The 23,975-nt window shown below is 46.2% G+C and overlaps 2 protein-coding genes across 4 annotated transcripts in view; one reads left to right on the forward strand and one right to left on the reverse strand.

Annotated features, from left to right (window-relative positions):
* Positions 1-1,547: 1,547 nt before the first annotated feature.
* CRAT (carnitine O-acetyltransferase) lies at positions 1,548-18,413 on the reverse strand. 2 transcript variants are annotated; one of them, XM_062591095.1, is made up of 15 exons: positions 18,211-18,413; positions 16,449-16,551; positions 14,774-15,037; positions 14,201-14,319; positions 11,876-11,929; positions 10,971-11,136; positions 10,220-10,394; positions 9,545-9,723; positions 8,383-8,483; positions 7,749-7,868; positions 7,069-7,191; positions 6,538-6,673; positions 6,012-6,074; positions 5,346-5,483; positions 1,548-4,779 (listed from the first exon to the last, which is right to left on the reverse strand). In XM_062591095.1, exons 1-15 carry the CDS (start codon positions 18,396-18,398, stop codon positions 4,564-4,566), a joined length of 2,145 nt encoding a protein of 714 aa, XP_062447079.1. In that variant the 5' UTR covers positions 18,399-18,413; the 3' UTR covers positions 1,548-4,563. The 2 variants fall into 2 exon arrangements, with proteins under 2 accessions (XP_062447079.1, XP_062447080.1); XM_062591096.1 differs by lacking the exon at positions 16,449-16,551 and having other exon boundaries at positions 18,211-18,315.
* Positions 18,414-18,724: 311 nt separating this feature from the next.
* The window catches only part of PTPA (protein phosphatase 2 phosphatase activator), a 28,215-nt gene continuing 22,964 nt past the window's right edge, over positions 18,725-23,975 (forward strand). For both annotated transcript variants that reach the window (XM_062591097.1, XM_062591098.1), the window contains exons 1-3: positions 18,725-18,859; positions 21,973-22,073; positions 23,377-23,463. In XM_062591097.1, the coding sequence (XP_062447081.1) occupies positions 18,835-18,859; positions 21,973-22,073; positions 23,377-23,463 (213 nt within the window). In that variant the 5' untranslated portion in view covers positions 18,725-18,834. The remainder of the gene's footprint in view (positions 18,860-21,972; positions 22,074-23,376; positions 23,464-23,975) is intronic.

A 23,975-nucleotide genomic window follows, 5' to 3' on the forward strand; every position in this document is an offset into this window, starting at 1 on the left:
AACGTGCCCAGCAGCTCTGCATGCTGGTGACACCTAGAGCTTCTGTTGTCCATCAGTTAATGTGGCAAGGGCTATACTCAAAGTGCTTCAGGGCTGTGCATGGACACTTTCTGTATTTCTCATATAATGCAACGGTTCAAGTGTTACTACAGAGAAATACTTATTCAAAGCGTAGTTGACTTGAACCGTCACAGATAAAGGTCAGCTTCTGAACTGGCTCAAAGGTCGTCTCTGTGCCTTTGGTACAGTCCTGTGGGCCGAGGTAAAATGACTGTCTCAGTCTTGCTGCCTGTTTTGGTATCTCCACTCTGAAGAGATTCCTGCATTATAAAGATGCTTGAAGTGGGATGCGTTTCACTTTGATATTTAAAGTTTTCATCTGTGCCTGTTGCCATAGGAGTGTTTGTGCTCATACAGAGTGGGAGTTGGCTGCTGTAGAAACCGTTGGACAACCAGAGTTAACTGGTTCTCTATCAGAAAGCGTTAACTGTTTTTTATCTAGATCAGAAATGAAAGCCACTTACATTCCTGTGTTTAAGTATCTCTTGAGTAGCAAACTCTGAAATCATTTTTCAGTTGTTTTATTTTTTCACGCAACATGAGCAGTGCTGTTTCTGTTAACATTGGAAGGACCTGAGCACTGGATCTGCTTTGAAGGTGCATCAGAATAAAGAGAAATCTTGCAGCTTTTACAGGGATGTTAGATGTGGCTTAGAATAGCTCTATTAAAATGAGAACAGGGCATCAGGAAGGGCATGTGACATGGCAGTACCATATGTTTGAGTCTGAAAACTGATACTAATTACTTATTTCTTGCAAAGCCAATTTATTCTTTGTTCTTTGCTTAAGTTAACTTACAAAGGAAGAGAGGGGATTGCAGCTCCTTTTCCTAGAAACAAGCAGATTGCTTCAAGAGCAGCTAGCATCTCCTTAGCCTCTTCTATAGCAACTGTTGTAAAAGACAGCTGGAAAAACTATGTGTATAAATGCTGATTGAGAACCAGAGCACAGGGGAGAAGTTTCATCTCCTTACAGGCAACAGTGTAGTGTATAAGGCTGTACCACTTCATGTTACCTTCAAACCCAAGCTTCCTACACTGATGCTTGGGAGTAAAGGAAAAGAAGAGCTCTTGTAAGAGGTGGTAATAAACTCTCCATTGTTCTTTGCTAGTTGTTGTAATCTGCATCTTCTGCCTACTTCTGCTGTACCTTTCTAGCAAGCTTTGCAGTACTTGGAATAGTTCTTTAGTGAGCCCATGTATTTTCTTAACTCAGTGATGCTGTGTGGAAAAGATCTCAGCCTTACCTTATCTTATGCTTGTATGAAGCCTCCTGCCTCTAGTTTTCTGAAACAAAATATTTTCTTTGGAATACATGGCTTTGCAAGCAGTTGCTTTCTATTTTCTCCCCTGTATTCAAGAGCTGGATGGAGATGATAAAAGGAAGGTGATAGACCACTGTGGTTCGTTGTTCTTGCAGTCCCCACAAACATTCTCTTAGAAAGGTAGTCATGCCACTTCTGCAATTTAAGGAGATTTAAGCCTTCATAGCACTTTTCTGTTTATTGTGTTTAAGTTCATTGGAGGAACACTTCAAATTTTTGCACAACATGATTATACTATCAAAACAGTATTCAATACAGCTAACCAGCAAGCATGCAAACACTACTAGGCTGTGTCATAAATTGCACTCATACCCCAAGAGTTAGTTGAATGTTTTCAATCTATGCATTTCTTTATTTGCACCAAATCAGTAGTTTTTCCAGAACTTAGGTTCTTAGCCTTAAGACTCTGGACATCTCTTGAGAAAGAACCAGTCAAAAACATGGAGGGGAATAGTATTTTGCAAGTAGACACTGAAAAAATCAAGAAGGGCTAAGTCAGAAGGACATCACAACTTAGAACTTGGACGATAAGAATTTTTTTAAAGGAAAAACTTTGTAATGGTTTTAGTGTCCTTTTGAGCATTTCAAAAAAAAAAAAAAAAGTATCTGAATTTCAGCTCCACATATCACTAAGGATGCATAAAATTATTTAAGAATCTTGTGTATTTCAGTGTGATACTGTGCTTCTTGCAGCTGTACTCTGCTGAAGCTAGTGAGATAATCCAGATTTAGATCCAAGACTAAAGCAAACAAATCTTCCGATACATTCACAGCAGAGCAGACTTTTGTTTAATCTTTAATAGGCATCTTCCTTTGAGAGCCTTCCCCTTTGATAAGAAACAGAAAAGGGTCAGTCTCAAATACCTATGTGGTGATACTGTAGTATCAGTAGTTGAAGGCACTGTAGGCAGGGAAAATAATTAATCCCCTATTACAAAGGTTTTCAGTTAAGCAGGGAGGATTATTTCATCAAATATATATATAATAAATTTTTCAGAGTAAAAGGCTCCTTAAAACCAGATTTTATTCCAGCAAGGTATAGTATATGAAGTTTTTACATAATCACTTAAATCTTGATAACACCGAGAATCCTGTTTGTAGTTTTAATTTAATTTGTAGTGGAGGAGTCGGCAGGGATGTCTGTTTCCAGGTTTGTTGTGCTCCCATTGTTTTTAGACTATCTTATTGCATTCAGGATTCTTCTATAAAATCAACAAAATCTAAGTCCATGTAGATGATATGAAAGTGGCAGTTCATACAATCACTGGCTGTGCAGGTGAGTTTCAGTTAAATTTTCCTTTTTAAGGTTTATTTAGGTTTAAGATAAAGCTTTGAAATAACACCCTTATTTAAAAAAGCCAAATGCATAATAGTTTTGGCTTGTGTCTTTTAAGAAGCAGATCAGATTGCGCTCTCTTCTAAAAAGGCTTAGTGCAAGCTTTTCACATATTTACCAAGGCACTTTGTCAATGTCCCTTGCTGGCCTATGACCAGAGAAGTGGCAGTTACAATTGGATACTTCCCTGTAACAAAATAGGCCATCAAACTCCTATTGTTTCTTGTTTATGGTGGTGTCTCAGCAGCCACATTGTGAAGTGTGCAAATAAATATTAAGTCCCTGCGGCAGAAATAGCACTGATTTCTTCGCTCCCATATGGTTTTTACATACTGCTATATAAAAGGATAGCTGGGAGCTTAGATTCTGGCAGACTCACATGAGTTCTTGTAAGCACTACTTCCAATGCCAAAACTGTAATTTTTATATAATCTTCTAATTTCTCAAGTTTGTCAACCTAACATAAAAATACTGTCATGATATTATCTCTCACAAAATAGAGCTAGTACAAATCTGAGTAACATTAAAGCAAGAAAAAGCCAAGAGTAGCAGAAAAAAATGCTGCACTGCTACTGTGAGAACAATGACTGCCACAGTGAACAAACATCTATGCTGCCTGCAAGTTCTCTGCTTTATTCCTGCTTTTCAAGATCTTTTGCCTTGTTACAGCAGAATGATGTGGAAGAAGGGTGGTTCTGCAACTGTTCTTCCTTTGGCTCTAACAGCTTTGAACCGAGTAGGCCAGAAATGAAAGTGTATTCTGGAGCTTCTGATCAGAAACACTGTTTTATGCAAACTTAAGCATAATATGTTATGCAAAGATGTTGCCTCTGACAGCAAGGTGTAAAAGTAGTGTTATAGATTAAAAATGCGTGTCATGAAGGAGACCATCCATGTGGTCTTTTGTAAACAGAAGGTCAATGTTCTGCTGAAGGTCAATGTTCTGCTTTTCTTCCTTAACTCCAAAGAAAGGTGCAATAAGGCGAGTTAGACAGCAGTCCTGCTAAAGATATAGAGGCAAGCCCTTCTCATCTCCACAATCACTGATGTATATAAAGCTAAATCTAGCAAAACCTGTGTGAGAGATGTTTTACAGAAGCTTATTGGGGGAGGGGGAAGCTTTAATCTGAGCCTGAAGATCAGTAGCTAGGACCACAGCAGCATGCTTAACAAAAAACCTTTAGCTTGTAGTGGTAATCTGTTAGTAGGGCAGTGCAACAGAAAGGAGATCACATGCCTTTAGAGCATGTGATGGTCAGGGGCCTGGGATAGTGCAGTGCGCTCTTAAAAAAAAAAAAAAAAAAAAAAAATATCTGCTCTGATATAGAGAACTTCTCTCCCCTTGCCAAAGTTCAGTTGCTGGAGCGGCATAAAATTCTTTAGTCAAGGTTGAAAGATGCAGATTCTTCAAAAGCCTAAACCAGCAAAAAGACTTGGTCTTAGAATAGTTCCATCATGTAATAAACATCGTTCCCTAGTCTTCCTGGAGAACTATTTTTCTTACCAAATGGATTTAGATACTGATAAGTACTGTGCTTTCTGTATTCCTCTACAGTAAATTCCATAAAACGATCATGCTTCAGTCCTCTCTGAGGACGGGAAGGTGCACTCTGCAGTAACAGGAGAGGAACAGTCAGTTCCACCTTGGATTAAGACAGTGTTTCCTCTTGCTGCACAGTCTAGTAATACGTGTAGATGGCCGTTCCGTAATCTGTTGCTGAAAACATGGTAGATCTCTCCTAGGATTCTGTTGACCAAACAATCCCCTCAACCATTTTCTGAGGAACTGGGAACTTGAGTGCATGAGAGCGCCCCTTTTGGGCTTTTGCATCATATTTGCCTCTTACAGTTTGGATTTCGGAGTAGACTGGAGCAACATCCTCATGTCTAGCAGTGCCTTCTCAAGATAATGTGCTATGCGAGCTGCATTGGTATCAGCACAGCTGTTGAATGCTGAAATTGCAAAATTGATATGTTCTGCCATAGGGTTGTAACAGACTCCATAGCCATCTGGAACCACAGGACCAAAACACATCACACAGTCTGTCTTTGCTGGGACCTGTGGAGACAATGTGATTAAAAACTTCTATCCAGCCAGAGACAACATGTAGACAGCAAACAATAACTGTAAAGAGAAAAAACTGCCATCTCATGGAAATGCTCTAGAAGAGGGGCTTTTGGTCAGTCCCAAATACTAGCATACACATGCTGCACTCTGCCACTTAGTAGCAATGTGCTCATATGCTTCTGCAAAGGAGCACTGCTTGCCAAGATGAGCTTGTAGTAAGTCATAAAGAAAGGTGTATGAGTAAGAACCACAGCGTAGGTGATCAATGTAAAGCTTTTTAGGCATCTAATTGGTATCCCATGCAGGTAGACACTAAAACACTTCTGGTGATCTTGGCCTTTGGCTCTGCTAGTGTTTTGAGAGGGCTGGGAAGGGCTGTGGCAGCTATAATCCCATAAAGATGCAGTTAGTCTTGGAAACAGGCTTAAGAATTTTAATTCTTAAGTGGGGATTTGTTCCTAACAGAAAGAGATGATGGAGAACAGTAGAAAAGAGAGAGACAAAGCAGAGAATCAAAGAGTTTTTGTTTTCTGTTTTTTCACTCAGATGAGTCCTACCTGGCTGGTTGAGAGATTGAAGTGCATTGCAACAGCATATGCTGTGTCCATGAACAGTTCAGGTATGCTCACTAGGTCCTCAATAGCTTGAAGCTTCAAGCCTAACAGGTGGCGGTCTATTGCATTCCCCCTAATTGCCTGTAAGGAAAAAAAAGACTAGATGAGAGCCTATATAGCGGGCAAGCAAGCAACTATCCCCTTCTTTGTGGGGGGACAGATGGACACATCTCAGTCTCTTGATGAGTAAAGTTAGAAGAAAACTACATCTTGCCTTTAGGATCAATAGTCAGTCTTGTTCGTGAAGACTGAAATCAAACATCCCAGTGAAATCAATCTTACAGTTCCTGCCTATGGGGCTTCTGGTTTAAGAGGTCCTTGAGCAGCTATGGCATTTCTCAGCAACAGTGCTGGTGAGAGGTGGAGCTATTTTGATATTTGATTCTGTCCTTCAGGCCAGTCACCAAGGACACTTGAACAACTATCCTGGGAGGAATCATTCAGTCAAGTCAGTTCCCTAGAGCTCTGTCAAATCAGAGTTAGTCCTATGCAAGAACATGAATGGCCAGATTGCTATGCTGGCATATTGAACGCTCTTAAGGTCTCTTCTTCCACCAGAACCTTCGTGCTATTCAGAACCCCAACCCTGGCTGCATAGAGGACACTCACCAGATCAGTGTATTCCCTGTGGGCCTGAGTAGCTCTCCTCAGCAAGTCTGCTTTCTCCTGGTCCTGAGGAGAACACACAGACCGGGCTGTTAGTTTTTCTACAGAACAGATGACCTTATTTTGGCTGTCCTTTTAGGATGGAAGATGTATCTGCTCTCTGTATCTGTATTAAGCTAATGTTACTTTTCAAACCATTTTGTCTGGCTGAGTTGCTTCATTCCGAATGGAGTTCTCTGTCTATGAGTAGTGGAACTTAGTTTGAGTGACTAAACAAGTACTTGGACATGCTACATTTTGGTGTGATTAGAAATCTCCACATGTAGTTTCCTTGCTATGAGTACATACAAAAAGAAAACCAAATGAAATCCAAGGTGTATAACTATATACACCAAGCTACATTTTAAAACCAGCTTTTTATCAGATGCAGTTCTGGTTAGCTGAAACCAGCTGGCCCAGGATTACCCAAATAGGCAGCTTTATGCCTTTTCTGGAGTGCAGTCCTGTCACCCCACTTTGATATCCTCACCGATTTGTTAGGGTTGTCCATTGCTTGCACAAACTTAAGAGAGTCCACAGAGGTGGAGCGGATAGTGTCTGTGCGGCCCAGACGGAACATCCTTAGTGATGCACTCTCATATGTGGCACAGGCATGGCCATACATCCTGGGAGATGAAGAAAGGCATAGGAGTGAGTTTGCATTGACAGGAATACCCTCTTGTAGAGCAAAAGAGGCTGTTTTTTGGTGTTGTGTTTTTGGTTGGTTTTGGTGGAGTAGGGGGAGGGTTGAGAGCTGATCCCTGAAGCATTTCTACCAAGATTTTACACGCTACTTTGAGCAAATTTCATTTGTTCCTTGGCATCCAACACAGATGAGATGCTCCAACCCAGTGCATACGGGGGAAAAAACAGGGTCTAAGAGTCTGCATAGGCCTATACAATCACAACAGGCCATGACATCCTGCTGTTGACTTGGCTATGACACCTTTAGCAGATTCGGATAGTGGAGTTTGATGCTGAAGGGTGAAGAAGTTGAAAAGCTACTTACTGATGATCTTACCTGTAATATGCTAGCTGCAAGGCCTGCTGGATAAAAGCATCAGGACTTATCTTCTCTGATTTGGGGAAGTTTTTCCCAAAGTGATGAAAGACCATGACTTTCACATCCAGGTCTTGGACCATTCTGCAAGAAAAGCAAACAAAAATGTTCCCTTGTGTGTTGCCTGTCCTGTATGCCTGTAACATAAGGGTAAGGACTTCACTTTCACAAGGCTCAGACAGAATTTGGTTATGATCTGCACAGGGATAGAGGGCTCTGTCTTGTGCAGGCTTTGTGCAACAGGATAAAGCCCTTTGTTAGGCAACACAGTGGAGGTGAGTTTTTTTTTTTGTTTGTTTTTTTTTTTTTTTTTTTGGCCATTGCTGAAAGTATACCAGGTTAGATGGGCTCATGTCTCTGCATGCTCCGGCATCTCTAGTTAGATCTAATAAAACCTTCTTTTTCCCACTAAAGTGGGATGGGTAAGCAGTCACCTCTTTTCAGCATTTTTGCTGAATTTTCTCCTGGCAGATGGCTTTAGTGTGCTTTTTGTTAAGATTCAATGCTGACCTAAGAAGTCACTGGGAAAACTCCCTGGCTGCAGTGAGGAAAGCCTCTTGCCTAAACCACTGACATATTCTAAAGAGGGACATGAAGTGATCTCAGTCACTTGCCAGACTTCTTTACTGCTTCATACTCACATGTTGAGGTTCTGCTTTGCCTTCTCTATGTCAGTCTTGATTTCTGGTGTGATGTTAAACCGCAGCTTCTTGGGCATTGGCAGAGGAACCATAGGCGATCTTATCAGCTCTGGCTTCTTCCTGCATGAAGAAGTGGTTGTGAAGCCATTTAACCAGACCTTTGACAGTAGGCTTGACGCAGCAGAATTCTGGACAAAAATGCTCAACAGAGAGCACCTTGTGATGCTTGTCGTGTGCTGAAAAATTCTTCACAGTGCCATTACAAAGTTTTTTTAATTTGGGTTTTTTTTGTGGGTGTATGTTCATTTACATTTTTTTTTTTTTCTGGAAGGGCATAAATGAAATCTCTTCTGTGTATTCCACCCAGAGGAACAGCTTTGCCATGCAAAAGTCCTGTCAACTCTGAAAAGTGGTTTCCCTCCCACCTTAAGCAGTAGCAAAAAAATGCTTATATGAGCTGGGCTTACTCAATCCTGATCATAAACAAAAGCACTGCAATAACTAATCAGCAGACTCTTACCCCCTAGGAGTTTGCTCTGGAGGAATGGTAGGCTGCAAAGAGTATATTCTTGGGGAGCAGGTGGTTTAAAACCTATCTCCAAAGTAGAGGGAAAATATAGGTAGCAGGACTCACGTGTACTCCACGATGTGATCCAGAAGAGCAACAATGGGTGGGCCTTCTGAGGGAGCATGCTCATATACAAGACCACAGGAGCCGTCTTCAGCAATGATGAACTATGAAAGCAGTATGAGAGGACACAACAGTGAAGAGAGACATCGAATGTGAAGCAGGAGTTATCCTGAGAGGGGTTTTATTATCTAACTGTTCTGAAGCAGAATGGATAGTGATCTTATTCCTGCATGCTGGAAAGGTAACATATTAGGGTTTCATTTAGCAGAACAGCAATGGAAGTCCTCCAGTGAGCCTAAGAGGATCCGATACCACCATTACATGGACTTGCAGAAATTATGCAGCTAGAAGAATGTGCCTGATGTGTATTGGTGAACTTGGTGCTTTGGCAATATGGACTAGTTCAATGGGTTTGATTTACTTAGAAGCTCACATAATACAGGAATAATATTGCCTTGTGCTGACTTACCCCTATTTTTCAATTAGCTGAAACATTAAAGCTTTATTCCATCAATGAGGAGTTCCAAACAGGAACAAAACAGCTGAAAACATTAGGAAGCATTCAGCTGATATGGGAAGAATCCCTTTAAAGCACACTACTACTGTCTAGGAGTCAGGACAGATCAACTAATACAGAAGGAGAAACTCGAATAGCAGCTGCTCTTGAAGGATCCTGACAAGACTGAAGGGAGAAGAGATCAGAGGGATACTGCAGGATGGCAGCTGATGCTTGGAAAAAAACCTGGGTAGCGTCTGGCAGAGACAGGAAAAGTGACAAGCCTGGGGGAAATATAAGAAACAGACCTCCCTATGTTTGGGCTGCTTCCAAGCAGACAAGGCATTGTTCACCACAGGCAGAAAATTGATTTACAAGGAACATAAAGAAGAGCTATGCTGAACAAGGCTGCACTGAACAAGCGTAGGCAGAGGCAGTGAAAGAACTGAAAAAAATCCCTGAGGCAGGAAGGAATGCTTGTGGTGACTGCAAGTGAAACCAGAAGATCTTATACTGTCAGCCTCCACCTCGCCACCCTATTTCTCCACTCTGTTATGAGGAAAGCTTTCCTGCAAAAGGTTTCTGGGGTCTCTTAGATGTTTGTAGTCTAAGGAAAAAGCATTGTCTCCAGACCCATGTCTTCAGTATCTCTACTGCGTCAGCGCTTACTTGAAGGGTTTTGTCAAACCATCGGTTCCCGCTGTTCCAGCGACTGCCTCCACCATGCAGCATCTGAGCAGCCACACGGCTCTTGTAGATGTCCTCAGACACACGGGGCATTGGGGCATCAAGGCAGACCGTAAAAATGCTCTTCTCAATTGTACGCACAGATTCCTTGTTAGTCTTATCTGGGACGGAAAGGGAATAGAAAATAACAAAGAGGAGTTGAAAAAAAATGTTTTAATTGGAGGGAGACTGAAATTTGAAAGAGCAGGATTGAAGGACCTGGTATTGGATCTTTACTGTACTTCAATGCAATATTGGTCATGTAGGAGTCTATACACTTACTAAAACTGTATGTAGTTGGGTTGTTACAGATGGGAGCATGTTACAGTCACACTCCTTTTGGCATGGTTCTTACATCCCACCCATTTGTAAGGCAAAAAACTCTTATGATTTCAGGTCAGTTAGTGAGCCAGGCTTCACACTTCACCCATGTAGCTTCCAAAAACAGAAATCGCAATGTTTTGCAATGAATTAAGTTGCTGTTTTGGGGGAAGAAGCTCACGTATCTGTCCAGAACAAGCTTCCAAAGGCTTTTCAAAGTAAAGAGCCAAACAGAGCACAGTGGGGAGGTTGGCAGTTGGTGTTTGTTAGTACTTGCGTGGGAGGGGCTGCACAGACCTTTAAGAAGGTTGTTGTAGGCTTTTGCCCAGCTGTTTCGGTGGTTGGTGGTGAGGATCCCAACAGGCTCTTTGTTCGTTTGGAGGGAGGTGTTCCAGATCTTCTCCAGCTGAATGAAGAGCTGGTCAGTGGTAAGGGGACTTCCATCACTGTTGTAAACATCCAACTCAAAGAACTGAAGATGAGAAGAACGGACAAGGACAGAGAGAGAAAATGGGAGATCCCTATTGTCCAGCCCCAGAATCAAGGAGCAGCCTTCTTTCTTTGAAGAGGTAAGAACAGACCTAGGAATATGGCTTACAAGGAGACCTTTAAAAGCTGCTCAGAATTGAAAGACCCGAGTCCAACTTTCCTTGCAGGGCATAAATACAGTCAGGGTTTTAAGGAGCTCAGAAAACACTGTAACAAGGGTCAATACCTAAGAGGAATTCCCATTTCTGAGACTTGTCCATGGTGGCAGGGTTCATTATCCCCTTTCCACCTGCAATTCCCAATTCCAGACCTGAACTGTTAAATCTGGGCTTTCAAAGACAAATTGGAGGGACAAGAAACAGAAGAGAGGACAGAGACCTTTTCTGTCCTGCAGTCCCTTGTTCTCACAGTACAATCCCAGATTTCTGCCCGCTGAGGCCAAAGGGGCTAAAGGAAGCAGAAATAAATCCCTGGTAAGACAAGCTTTGTGGATTGTTCCCTTTCCTCTGGCACAGTCAGCTGAAAGCTGCATTCAAACTAACCTCCTTGAAAGCCATACCTGGAAGTTGTGAACCACCGTGATGTGTCTGGACTGCTTTTTGCCTTTGGCATAGTTGACAATGGAGTCCCGCTTGGGCCCGGGAATGCGGCAGGATGACAGGATCTGGTAGTACTGGTTCATGCAGAGGGGCTTCCCACCCATGTACTCCACTGGGAGGGTCTCACTGCAGAAAACAGTAAGGTAAGGAAAGAGGGAATGAAGGACAGCAGTGAAAAGTCCTGCACTCCCCATACAAGACAGGCTTAGCCATCCATCCAGCTATGACCCACTCCAGCAAGGCTTAAACATGTGGGTGCAGGTAGTCTAAGGGGGTGCATTCCTTCCCATTCCCACCAGCCACCTTAGCAGGGTCTACAGAAAGAGTCTGTTTGCTGGCCTTTCACTTAGAAAGGGAAAAAATCACTATCCTGTCTTATAAATGCATATAAACATGTTTGGGGGGATGTAACATAAATAAGCCATGTTCAATAGAGGCTGGTTGGGGCTCAGAAGAGAATGGGTAGGGAGGAACAAGTTTCTCCAGAGCTCATCCTGGCTAGCCTGGAGTTGAGAAACACCAGAAACCTAAAGATGACGCACACATTCCTGCTGTCTGAGCTGCAACTTACTGTTTGTTAAAGTATGTAACCATACAGGACTGTCAGTCAGGTTCACTGCCTCTTAAGTGTGCACACGTGCCAATGTAAGTATTAAGGTAAACAGAGCATGAAGAGAGAAAAGTAAATTTGCTTTCTTCCAGTAACGATGACCTTGGCAGTGAGCAGTGATGTTGATTACAGTATCTCTCTTCAGATATGTTCTGTTTTCCTTTGGTTTTCTATTTGAGATGGAGAGGTATGGACTGAGCTCAGCCTCTCTATGGCAGTAAGGAACACTCAAAGTTTGGAGGGTTCTTAACTCACTTGTCAATCATTGTCTTGAAATCCAGGACACCCTCGATGAGCTTGGCAGCAAACCTGGAAAACAACTGAACGTAGTCAGTAGAGATACAATCCCAGAACAGCTGGAACTGAGCTGAGCAGGGCTCTGCTCTTCAGGTTCAGCCTTTCTGCCAAGTCCCCACTGTGTGCATCTTTGGATAGCTGATGAAGCCGCTCTGAATTTGAGATTCAAGATTGCTGGATAGTCCTATCACATAGCACTTCAATATTTCTTGTATAACCAAGGAAGCCTGGACAACCTTCAGGAAAGTAGGTTCAGTCCAGATGCCTAAATAACCCCTTAACAGTAGCACTGTTTGCGGATGTGTTGTGATTTTTGACACCCCTAGTTCTGAGTCTTAGCATTAAAACTAACTGAAAAGTGGACTTCTGCCTTTCCTTGGCCAGGGGCCACCTCTGAGTTTCAGGCTAAGATGCAGCTCTATTTCCCTGTGTCCAAGACTCACCACTGCTGACTTACTGTTCCTACCCAATAAACGTGCTGCTAACGCAACCCTAAAACCATTCCTCTGGCTTCGATGGAGCTGAAACACAGACGTGCTACATGCTAGCACTGAGGCGTTGTGCTTGCTACGATCAATGTGTACACCACCAAATCCAACTCCCAGCAGGGAGGGAGTCTCCAACAAGCCGCATCAGACTGCTTGGCTTGGGAGTGACAGGTTGGACTTCTCTAATCTAGGAGCTCCCACCCACACACAGGAGGAAGGAGGCCACTGTGAAAAGAGGCTGCAGTCAGCTGAGCTCCAAAGGCATTAAAGTGGCAGGAACAGTTAGCGTTTGCAGGCAGTGTCATCTTGATTTGTTCAGCCTCCCCATCTCTAGTAAAGATCAAAGGACGTAACTCCAAGAGACTAAAGGTTATTAAATAAAACACACATCCTCTCAAGTAGTTTTCAATGAAAACTTCCCAGCTTTATTGCAAAAACTTGAGAAAGTAAAACAGCTAGGAAACAAAAGTGAGAGAGCTTGTATTCTTTTCCAGAATTGAAAAAAATTGAAACAGCCTAGGAGCATAGCTAGAGCTTGAGGGGGAGATCTGCGGAGAAATTAGTTAGTTGGCTTGTTTTCAGTCTGCAGTGTTAATCTCCCAGATTAAGAATTGGAGAACTCCACTTTTTAAATTTGCATTCTGGTTTCTGAATCCTTTGTCTCAAGTCATGCTGTAAAATTTATTTCTGCAGCTGCAAACTGCACAGTCATGCTTTTAAATTTTGTTTTACATGGGAGTTCAGATTCTCGTGCTTCTGCTTGATTCCACCATTGGGACTCCAAGTAACGCTCAACATCTTGTCTTCCATTTGGATGACTACAAAGTGAATTATGTGATCTAGAGCTTTAACATAGGATGTTTAGTCTTGCACTTCCTAGGAAGGCTCACCCTGTACACCCCTTGTCATATGTGGACAGGAGGAATTTGTTCTTGCCCTCACTCTCCCCGGGCTGGTATTGTATTTTTGATCTGCTGGAGTAGTGATGACTGGTTATTGTGGAAAAGGTAACCCTGTGTAAAGGCCAACAGTGCGTTTTGTGGCTAGAGTTTGATATGTGCACGTGATGGCTGTTAAAAATTAAACGCAGCCCATGAGGAAGAGATGATATGAATCCGAGGCAGGTTCATGAAGGAGTGAGAGGATCCACTGTGTGCTTGGTGGTGGCAGTGGGGTAGTCTCAGCTGTGGGACACTGCAAGGCTCATTAGCAGAAGTGAGCCAGAAACATGGCAGTGTTTGATAGCACAGAAGAGCTGGGAGTGGAGAGAGGCTGGTCTTCTATAAATCCAGAAGTTAATTGACACAGGAGAGGACAGTCCCCTGCAGGAGCAGTCTGAATGACAGCAGCAGGCTCCCCCCATCTCTAGAGACTGGCAGACTCCAGAGGCATTTCTGTATGGTCTCTCAGTGCCTGGGCTACTTTTTATCTTTTTATGCTTCTTTCAGCTGTATGCACAATCTTAGTGCCTCCTAGTATTTAGTGTGTCTATCCATGCAGAGATCTGTGCTACAGCAAAGACCTAAACCTACGTTTTGACTCCCAGTTTAGTGCCTGAACCACTGAATGGTTCTTTTTTCCCTCCCAGTGAGCTATTTAGTCTGGTGCAATTGGGAACTTCCTTACAGCCCGGCAGTCTTTCCTTACAACCCTCCTTCCCAGCACAGACAGCTATCAAATTTGGGGACCACATGCTAATTACTTCCTTTCCTATCCAGCCTGAATACCTTCCTCCCTGTCCAGCAGAGAGAGCACATCTCATCCGAAATCTCGAGGGAGCAGAAAAGGACTTTACCTGAGCTGACCTTGTCGATCCAGAAAATCCTGCTTAGGTAAAACCACGCCTGGGCTGGAGTGAACCACAACTGGCAGGCGATACTCCAAGTAAGCTGTCTTCAGCCACCAGTCAGAGAGCTGGGACGGAGAAAGGTAACACGCAGGCATGCTATCTGCTGCTGTTCGGTCCAAGCCCAGCTGAACAGCCATAACATCCTGCCCCCAGCTCTGTCCCGCACTTTGCAAACGCTTTGAGTTTTATGCTTTGCATAGGTAAGACAACTGAGGGATCTAGGTGCAGGGCTGGAACAGAGAGTTTCTTACTTCTTGGGGCAGCTGTGTGATGCTAACAGGTTTAGGGGCTTCAGCAGCCACAGACAGGGTCAGTGACTCCCTGTCTTGCCATGTATCTCTCTGCAAACCCAAGTCCTGGAGAGAAGCTCATGCAGCTTGGAAACATGAGCAGGCAACTGGTTGGGAAGATGAAGCCATAAAAACACAAATGCTGGTGGATGCACCCAGGACTTTGGAGAGGTGTGCGTCAGACCTCCACCCTTTCTAATCACAGCCCAGGGACACAGTCCTGACCTACCCAGTTCTCCATCTTCTTGGCTCTTCTCTCCAGGCCTTTCTGCAGCCTCTCCCCAACGCCGCCCGGTCTGCGGAACTCAGTCACCAGCTCCTGTGTGTGGTTCCACTCCTCCTCACTAATGATGGGCTGCAGAGCCTGCAGGTAACGGTCCAAGGTCTGCTGCAGTGGTGGCACTGGGAGACTGGGCAATGCTTCCTGGTGAAGTAGGAATCTGCCTGGGATCTTGCCTAAAGCTGTTGGTTTCAGCAGGCCATACGGCCTGGCCTGCAAAGCACAGAGAAAACACTGAGAGAAAACTTCCTCCCATTGTGAACAAGGCAGCAAATAATCTCCATCCCAACCTCTTGGAGGACACATAGATGTCTCAGCATAGGAGCAGAGCACTCAGAAGCACAAATGCAAGACATAGGTCTACTGATCACATGCTAGAGATGATCATAGGACATGCAGAAAAACTACAAAAGAGGAACTAGATCTCCCAAGTTACTGATTTTCAGCTCATTAGAAGAAATGCTGCCAGGATAATGATGCATTTGCCACTTTCTGGGCACCTTCAAGCTGCGTCTCCATATATTTGACAAAGCTAAACCCTTCATCCCACAGTAAGTGGAAAGAAAGCAAGCTATGGAAGAAATATTAATCTTGGGTATTGCCAAAAGTTTCATTCCTTCTTAAAATGCACAACAACATAAGATCAGAAAGGTAAGCAGAACTCTTGTGCTAAATCTAACTACACAGTGGGCTTTTAGGAGGCAGAAATCAGTTAAAGTGAATCAAGTCTGGGATGAAATTAAAATCCCCCTTCTCTGGCTGTCCAGGGAGTGTACAGAACCAATGATCATCAGGGAAGGGAAGGAAAGGCTTATTATGATGTGCAGGCTTTGCGGCAATGCTCCTTTATAGTACTAGGGATCCTCCCAGTTACTGGAGGACTCAGCTATATTAGAAGATCCTCTATCCAGTTATACTGGTGTGGGCCTGGCCTAAGTACAGACACCTTCAGGGATGGAGCAGGGAGAGCAGTCTAGGAAACTGTGGGTGATGCCAACAGTCCCCTAGAATCAGACTGGGACATGTGGGTGTGAAAACCTTAAAAAGCAGCACATCCATCTTCCCAGAGAAATGCAACAGTGCAAAACCCATTGCTAACCAGGAAATGAACTTTCCAGTTTTCTCCTCAGGTTCAAAAATATCCCCTTGGGTCAGCAGGGTTGGACACTCTTCTGCTTGAAGGTATTTAAATTGTACTCTAGAGGTTTGTGTTCCCTCTGCTCCTCCCCCTCTGTTAGATATTGTGAATCAAACACTCTCCTACAGGACTCTGAACTTTGTACTGAGGATGCAAAGGCAGCGAGAACATGCCCTTTGATTTCCAAGGCAATGAGAAAATGCCCCCCCTCCCTCCAGAGGTAGTGCAGAGAAGTAGAAAGAAAAGCCCAAATCTGCAGGGTGACAAAGTTTTCTCCATGGTGCTGAGCCCCCAGAGAAAATACTCTGTGTTTCTTGTAGAACCTGGCAAGAACTAGGAGATCACAATTTAGAGAAGGAAGGTTTTTTTTAAAAAAAAAAGAGCAAGTGTGAGAGAGAGAGAAAAGGGAATTACTGAACTATGAAAGCAGAGCAGGGTTGGGAAGAAATGAAGGGGGTTAATCGTGGCAGCGAAGGGATACTGTACCTTCTCTGTTTGTTCCTGCTTCCTATCCATGGCTGGGAGGACAGAAAAGATCGTAAACCTCTCCCTCGGCCTGCCTCGGTTTCTTCTTCCACCTGACAGTGCGCTGCCCGTGCAGGGAGTCACCTCATTAGCAAACTGCCACACGACTGCTCTGTTCAAAAGGCTCAAGGCCAGACCCAGGCCTGGGAGAGGCCGGGGTAATAAAGCATCAGGCTGCATCAAATGCCATGAAGGCGTCTTTCCATAAAGCCCTCCCTCGGCTGTACGTGCCACACTACCTCGCTGTCGTTCGCTGATCAGTACACGTGTTAGCAGAGGGCAGAGTCTCTCTTTGATCTGCGGCTCTGGGCTTACAGCCGTGGCAGAGGTGCGGACACTGGGAAGTCATCCCATCAGTTTGCAGGAGCAAAGGCTTTTCCTTTAGCCTCTCCCTGGTGTGTGAAGCTACAGCAGCTGTTCTGAGACAAGCCAGAACATCTCTGGACAAGAGAGACCCTAATTTATGGCCTGAAAGCAGGTGGCTTTCTGGGCTGTCATCACATGGGATGAGCCATAGGGAGCACTTCTGGCAGCAATGGGGAATTTGCTCCTTTTGCTCAGACTGTCAGCAAAAGTGGCCAGAAGGAATGTCAGATGGGGACAACTCTCTAGCAGGAATTGGACCATAACCCAGCACCACTGTAGACAGATTAGCTGGAGATGGGAGCAAATTCAGTTTGGGGACCAAAGGTGGTATCTTACTAACCTCATCCACTGTGCACATATGATTGTTATTGCAAACTGGGACTTTGGGGAATTCTAGGTTGTCAAACACTTAAAAAAAACCCAACCACCCCAAAAAAAACTCCAAAGTAGGGCAACAACAGAATGAGCATGCACAGGGAATATCACACCCTCCTCAGTGTCTAATTTAGTTAAACGAGAAGGCAGACATAAGCAGTCTTTGACGTAGCTACGATCCATCTAGTATCATGATTCCAAGCAGTTTCAGACTGGACTGACCCTGGACTAACGGCGAAAATCCCAAATCAAATTATTTGAAAATACTGCGCGTTAGGATGCGGGACAGGCTCGCGCCCTGCCCTTCTTGCGCTTCTGCTTGTTCGTTCTGCCGTGTTGGGCGGGAGGAGGGACAGCGCCCGCGGCTGAGCAGAGGCCGCAGCCAGCTGGCAGCAAAAAGCCCACCGCTGCCCACGAGCGAGCGGGGGGAAACCAACGCGGGGAGCAGCAGCGGGGCCCGCGGCCGCCTCCAGCGCGCAGGCTGGCGGCGCTCCCAAGCGAGGCGGCTGACCTTCCCCAGCGCCCGCAGCCTGCCCGCGAGGAACCGCGGGGCGGTATCTGACTTCGCACAACGTTTCAGCGTTGGCTGACAGGGATCCGTGTGTCTCTACTTTATTTTTATTTTTATTTTTTTTTTTGAGGCCGGGCACCCCTCAAACCCGGGACAACCAGCCCTGCCCGTGCCCCGAGGGCGCCTCCTCGGCCCGGGACGAGCGCGCGTCCCCCGCGAGCAGCCGCCCAGCCCGGCCGCGGGGCTCGCAGCTCCTCGCTCGCACGGAAAGGCGCGTTTCAAGGCTGCAGGGCTTGAGCCGCGCCGCGCCGAGCCGAGCCGAGCCGCGCCGCAGACACCCACCCCGGGAGGGCCCGGCTGGGCCGCGCGGCGGCGTCGCCGGCCGCCACCTCCCGCTCGGCCGCCGCCGGGCCCGCTCCAGGCGCTGAACCCACCCCCGCCCCCCGGGCGGAGCCCGCCTCTCGCACTTACCGCAGCCCTCGCCACGAAGGCCAGCATGGCTCCGCGCCCGCCCGCCGGCCCCGGCCCCGGCCTCGCCTCCCGCCCGCCGCAAGGACACCTGCGACACCGGGCGCCGCTGCCCCGCCGCCCCGCTCGGCCGCCAGGGGGCGGGGCCGCCCCGCCGCCATCTTGGAGTGGGGCGAAGCGCGCGCCGCCATCTTGAGGAGGGGCAAGGCGCCGCTGGCGGCAAAGGTACTGGCGCTGTCCGGGCGTGAGGCTCCCCCGGCAGCCGCTGGCTCCTGTGGACAAGGCGGGGGGAGGCTTGTCCTGCCCGCTGAGACCCTCCTCCGCTCCTGTTCGCGCACCGTCCCTCCCCACCGCGCTGGGCGCTGTAGCGCCCCGCACAAACATGGCCTCCGGCGGTCCTGTGTGGGCATAGGAGCCTGTGCCCCTCACAAGCATGGCGGCGCGGGCAACGACGGTGGCTCGGAGGGGGCCAAGCTGCCCGCTTGTCAAACTGCCCGCTTGTCAGCGGGCCCCGGGAGCCGTGGGGCCGGGCGCCTTGCCCTGCTCAAAGATGGCTGACGGCGGCCTCGGCTTGTCGGGAGGTGAGAGGTGAAAGGTGACAACGGCGGGTGGCCTGGCTCCAGGAAGATGGCAGAGAGCGAGCGGCAGGCAGGTGAGGGGCAGCCGGTCCCCCTCCACCCCCTAGCCGAGGTGGGGGGCGGTTGTGTGGCCCATGGGATGGGGGCTGTGCTGGGGGCCTTCGGGGGATGTCTGCAAGGCTGAGGTGCCCGAGCCCCATAGGCTGTGGGGGCTAAGGGGGGCCAGGCCCCACAGGGTATGAGGAAGCTCAGAGTCGAGAGGTATCTGGGCCCTAGAGGGTATGGGGAGGATTGGGGTCCCGGGGTGTCTGGCACCCATAGGTTATGGAGGGGATTGGAGTCAGGTGGGGCTGGGCCCTATAGGATATGGAAGGGATTGGGGTAAGGGGCTGTGTGGGCCCCATAGGGTATGGGGCAGATTGGAGTGGGGGGGAGGTTTGGGTCCCATCGTGTATGGGGGGGATTGGGGTCAGGGATGTGTGTGGGCCCCATAACACAACCGTGGTGGTGATGGGGCAGGAAGTGGGTGCTTGCTGTTGAGGTAGGGAGAGGACTCCACTGCTTGTTGGGGCTCCCTGCCCCATGGGCTGGGCTGAGGCACTTTGAGGCATGGGGAGCCCTAGAAACTCCCCCAAAGCGTAGCTGTCCCCCTTCCTTCCTCTGGACTGGTGCTTCTTCAGCAGTAAACTGCTGGTGCAATGCAGGCCTTGTGGTGGTGCTGCTGTTAATATGTTATTTCCCCTAAAAGAGGGAAGTTCAGGCTGGTGCCCTCTGTGGGGTCTATGCCCCAAAGCAGGGAACCAGAGGGGAGGAAGAGTGTGATGGGGGTGTGGGTGTCTGCCTCGCACATCCCCCAGGTCAAGGTGTTTGGGATCTAGGCTACCAGAGCAGTCGGAGTCCAAGCTCTTGGTCAGATGTAGTCCATCTTTTGTGCCTCAGTTTCCTGTTGATGAACTAGGATAGATTTATGTATCTCCTAGGAGTGCTGTGGAGCTTCAGAGATGTGTCATATAAGTGAAAAGGTGTACATAGATCTTTGCGCAAATGCCCACAAGTAATTGAAAAGTAGCAGTTTTCACTGTTGTGTTCCTCCCCGCTGACTGCTGCTATCTTACATCTGGCCACTGAAGGGTTCTCAGCGACGGTTTTGTATATTCAGCTCTTCTAATGGTCTGATACAAAGAGCAGACATAGAGCAAAACTCCAGCAGCTCTCCCTTGTCTGTGCTGAAATGGGCAGTGTTTGCTCTTGTAGGAAGTCTGTCAGTCAGATGAATTTGATGTTTTGGGTTTGTTTCCTGCCCTCCCATGCCAATAAGACCGGAAGTGCCTTCTTTGTCAAAGTCGTATCTTATCAAAAAAATAACCTTTTCTGCTCCTGTCTCCATTATGTCATTGTGTTTAGACTTCTACTTATGTATTACTTTTATAATATTATAACCCCTGCAGGCTTTATTTTTTATTTTATTTTTTTTCCCTCTTAAAAACATCTCTGGTTGCTTCCCCCAGAGGAAGTGCACAAAGTGTGCATAAGAAGTGCTGGTTAAGAAACAAATGTGAAGAGATAAAAAAAAAAAAAAAAATTTGTGAGACAGAGCTTGGACTAACAGCTGGATCCTTGTGATCTAGGCCACTGCCTTGACCATGCCTCTGGTCTTTACGTATGATCTGTATTAACAGACAAGTCAGTGTTAGCCTTTTTGTATACCGCTACTCTGGAGTTCTTTATCATGTTCATGTTATAAACTGTTTTAAAAAAACAGCTCCATGATTGTGATGCTAGTTATTGCAAGGAGTTTGTTGTGTTTTCAGAAGAGACATACATGTCTTTCATTTAAATTCCTCACACATTGTTCCTCTCATCTTTGTAGCTGAGACTTTAACTTACGAACAAGAGTAAACGGAATGCCTTTCTGCAATGCCAATCCTGGGCAGGTGATGAGACTGTGTTAGTTTTGTAGATGTGGAGCTTGAGAGGCAGGAAGTTAAATGACTTTCTAAGGTTATGTGATGAGTCTGTGGTAGAGTTCTGTGATCTGCTTGTTAGATAGCACTGCTCTGCTAGACAGAAGGGAAAGAGCTGCTGACATTTCTCAGAGCGTTTTCTATGTAAACGCAACTTAAAATATTTTTAAGGAGTTCAGCTTTGCTGGCGTGTGTTATAGAGCCAGTGCCTGAACTTGTCATACTGTGGAGAGCAGTCGCTAAAGCGTTTCCAGGGTGGCTGATGCTGAAAAAACAGCTTCAGATTTTCTAGAATTAAAATGAATTAGGTGACTCTGAGAGAATTCAAAAAATCACGTTAACAGCCAGTTTCCTTAACTATGGCCTGCTGCATTGCCTCTTGCTGTTAAAGTTTTGCTTATAAAATCACGATGCAAATTGCCTTTAACCTTGTGGAGCATTTCTGGCTCTGCAGTGTCCTGGTGCAGGACTGCCGGCTGAGAGCAGAGCCAGCGCTCACCTGAGCTGGGGAAGGAGTGACCCTTCAGGCAGGGTTGAGTCCTTGGTTTGGATGCTCAGGGGAAGAGCTAATCTAATGCATTAACAATGTGCATTCACATTAAATATTACATCCTGGGCTCTTGGAGAGCTTTAAAATTAAATGACCTTCATAGCTTGCACTTGGGTGATGCTGTTGCCCTGCCTCCTCGAAGTCCCTGTGCTGCTTGGACTGGGGACCGGCGCTCTGGATTGCGCTGGGCTGAGCGCCATCTATTGAATTGTTCCAGCTTTTTCTTTGCAAGAGTTGTGCTTTTTAGGGGACTGCAGTTCTGGCTTAAAATCTTCAAACCAAAGTACAGGTAGTTTGTTAGGAGAGTTCAGGGCTTCTCCCTGACCTGAAGCTTGTCTTCGCTGGAGAGAGATAAGTTATCCAGCTGGACCTTGACTTTGTTTGCTCCTGCAACAACCTCTCTATTTTAATGGGAAGTGCATCTTTAGCAGTGAGAACAAAGCATAGTGCAACTTTTTGATGCCTTGCAGTATCCTTGGGGTATGTTACCAGGGACTGAGAGATTATTGCTGGATGAGTGGGACTTTGTGGGTTAACAGTGCAAGCGGGGACAGATTTGATCACTCTCTCTCCTGAGAAATGCACATTGATTTCTAAGGAAGGGCTCACATTAGAGGACTTTTTTTTTTCCTTCTCCACTGGTTCTTTTTTACCTCTCTTTTGTATGTCCTAGGCACCTCTGAGGAGGTGGCTCCTCAACTCCAGCAGAGCTTCATGATCCCCAAAAAGGAGATAAACATGGTTTCTGACATGGCCAAATGGAAGCGCTCTCAGGTATGTGTCTGGGCTCAGGGAGAATTGGTAGGTGCTTATTGCATTCCAGTGGCAGCCAGGTCTGGCCTAGTAACAGCCACGAGGTAAAAGGGATTTGGGCAAGTAACGAGAAACTAATTGATTTACCTTTTAAAGGAGAAGAGGCAAATTGGCTGTTTGTAGGAAAATAATTTGACAATGAAGTGCAGAATCCGATAAAGGAAGGAGCCAGGAGCCAGGGAGAGCCAAAGAGGCTTGAGAGTGACCAGAAAATTATCCCTATTCTATTCCAACAGGCTAGCCTAGAAACTGATAACTATTTTATCTTGTCTAGCCTGTACATCATGTCAAAACTGGATTTACACAGCATTGTTTGAACTCCAGCTTGAACATGGTCCAGCTGTGTGGCCCTCTAGTAGCAGCAGGGCTGAGTTAGTTCCTGGGGCCTTCCCCACCTTATTGTGTTGGAAAGGGCTCTAGAGCTGAGACCTTCAGTTTCCTGAATAGTATTTATTTATTGTATATGTGGGGCTGGCAGAACAGGCCTCTGCCTTTGAGGGATCAAGGTGATGATCCAAACTTGTTCCTCCTGCTGGCCCTGCCTTTTAGGAACAAGTTCTTACATAATGACTGATCTATGATGACTTAAAAGAAGCTTAAATTATAGCAAGGTCTCAAGAAAACTCATGGCTGCTACTTCCTTTGTGAAATCTCCTGGGCTTAAAGTCTCTCTCCTGATCAGGGTTTCTGTGCAAGTGAGTCTGAAGGAGGGAGAGATGACAACATGCTAGTCAGGGGGATTTGAAGACTTCAGTTGCTGAGCTGCTCTGGATATGATGCTTCAAAACTAGCGAATTTAGAGGAGAGCAGAGAGGAACTTGGGCAGTTGCCCACTTCTCCGTTGTGTATGCATATGGGAGAAAAGTTGAAGGAAGAAGGAGGAGATAATGGCTCAGGTCTGGGAGAGGCAGTTCAGAACAGGATGTCCAGACAGGACTGAGACTCTGCAGAGCTGGGAGTTTGAATTTGATCTGATAAGAGGGGGGCAGCTGGGGGAGGATATCAGGGGAAGTGTGAACTTTCTTAAGATTCTTCTCTCTGCAGTTTCTTCACTGATGCAGAGTTCTTAGTGCAATCACCATCACCCTGAAGGACTGCAAAAAAAAAGCAGTAACTTCATAGCAAGCCCTGCATCCTGGATTTCCTCAGGGAATCAGTGTTGTGTGTTGGGAAGGGTTCCTTCTGTAGGAGAGTGCTCCCGTGCTGTACTGTTGGTCCAAACAAACTGTTCAGTAATGCCTTGCTCTCTTGGATGTGTTTGCAGGCTTATGCAGATTACATGGGCTTCATCCTCACCCTGAATGAAGGTGTCAAGGGCAAGAAGCTGACCTGTGAATACAAAGTCTCAGAGGTAGGAGAAGGTTGGATCCTCTTGTTTCTCCTTTTCTTCTGCTTTTTCTGGACTCTATAGTGAATGTTTCCTAGGTGAGGAATGAATTGGTGTCTTATCTGGGGGACAGGGAGAATAAATGCATTTGGGCTGTGCTTGGAGATGTGAGCATCAGCCCACAGTGCTTCCTCCAGGATGCAGAGGCTCTGTGCTTGCCTGCTGGATGAGAAATCAAGCAAGTTGCAAGTGGACAGAAGCTGAGGGTGAGGAGGAAGATGCAGAAAGAATGTGTTTTGACGCAGTTTGGCTTTGACCAGTGATGTTTTTTGAAGATGCAGCCAACTAGCTGCAGCCAAAAGACTGAGACCTCTGTAGTATTCCTGCTTCTCCTATTGCCTTTCTGTGTGACCTTGGGCAAGTCACTTACCTCCTTGTGCTTGGGCTTCCTCATTGCTCAGACTGCACTCAAGGTGCTGATCTCCCGGGCCCATGCTGTACTGAGGTTTGACTTGTCAGCATCAGTGGGTGCAAGC

The sequence above is a fragment of the Rhea pennata genome, chromosome 18 (assembly GCF_028389875.1).
Source record: "Rhea pennata isolate bPtePen1 chromosome 18, bPtePen1.pri, whole genome shotgun sequence".
Classification (NCBI taxonomy): domain Eukaryota; kingdom Metazoa; phylum Chordata; class Aves; order Rheiformes; family Rheidae; genus Rhea; species Rhea pennata.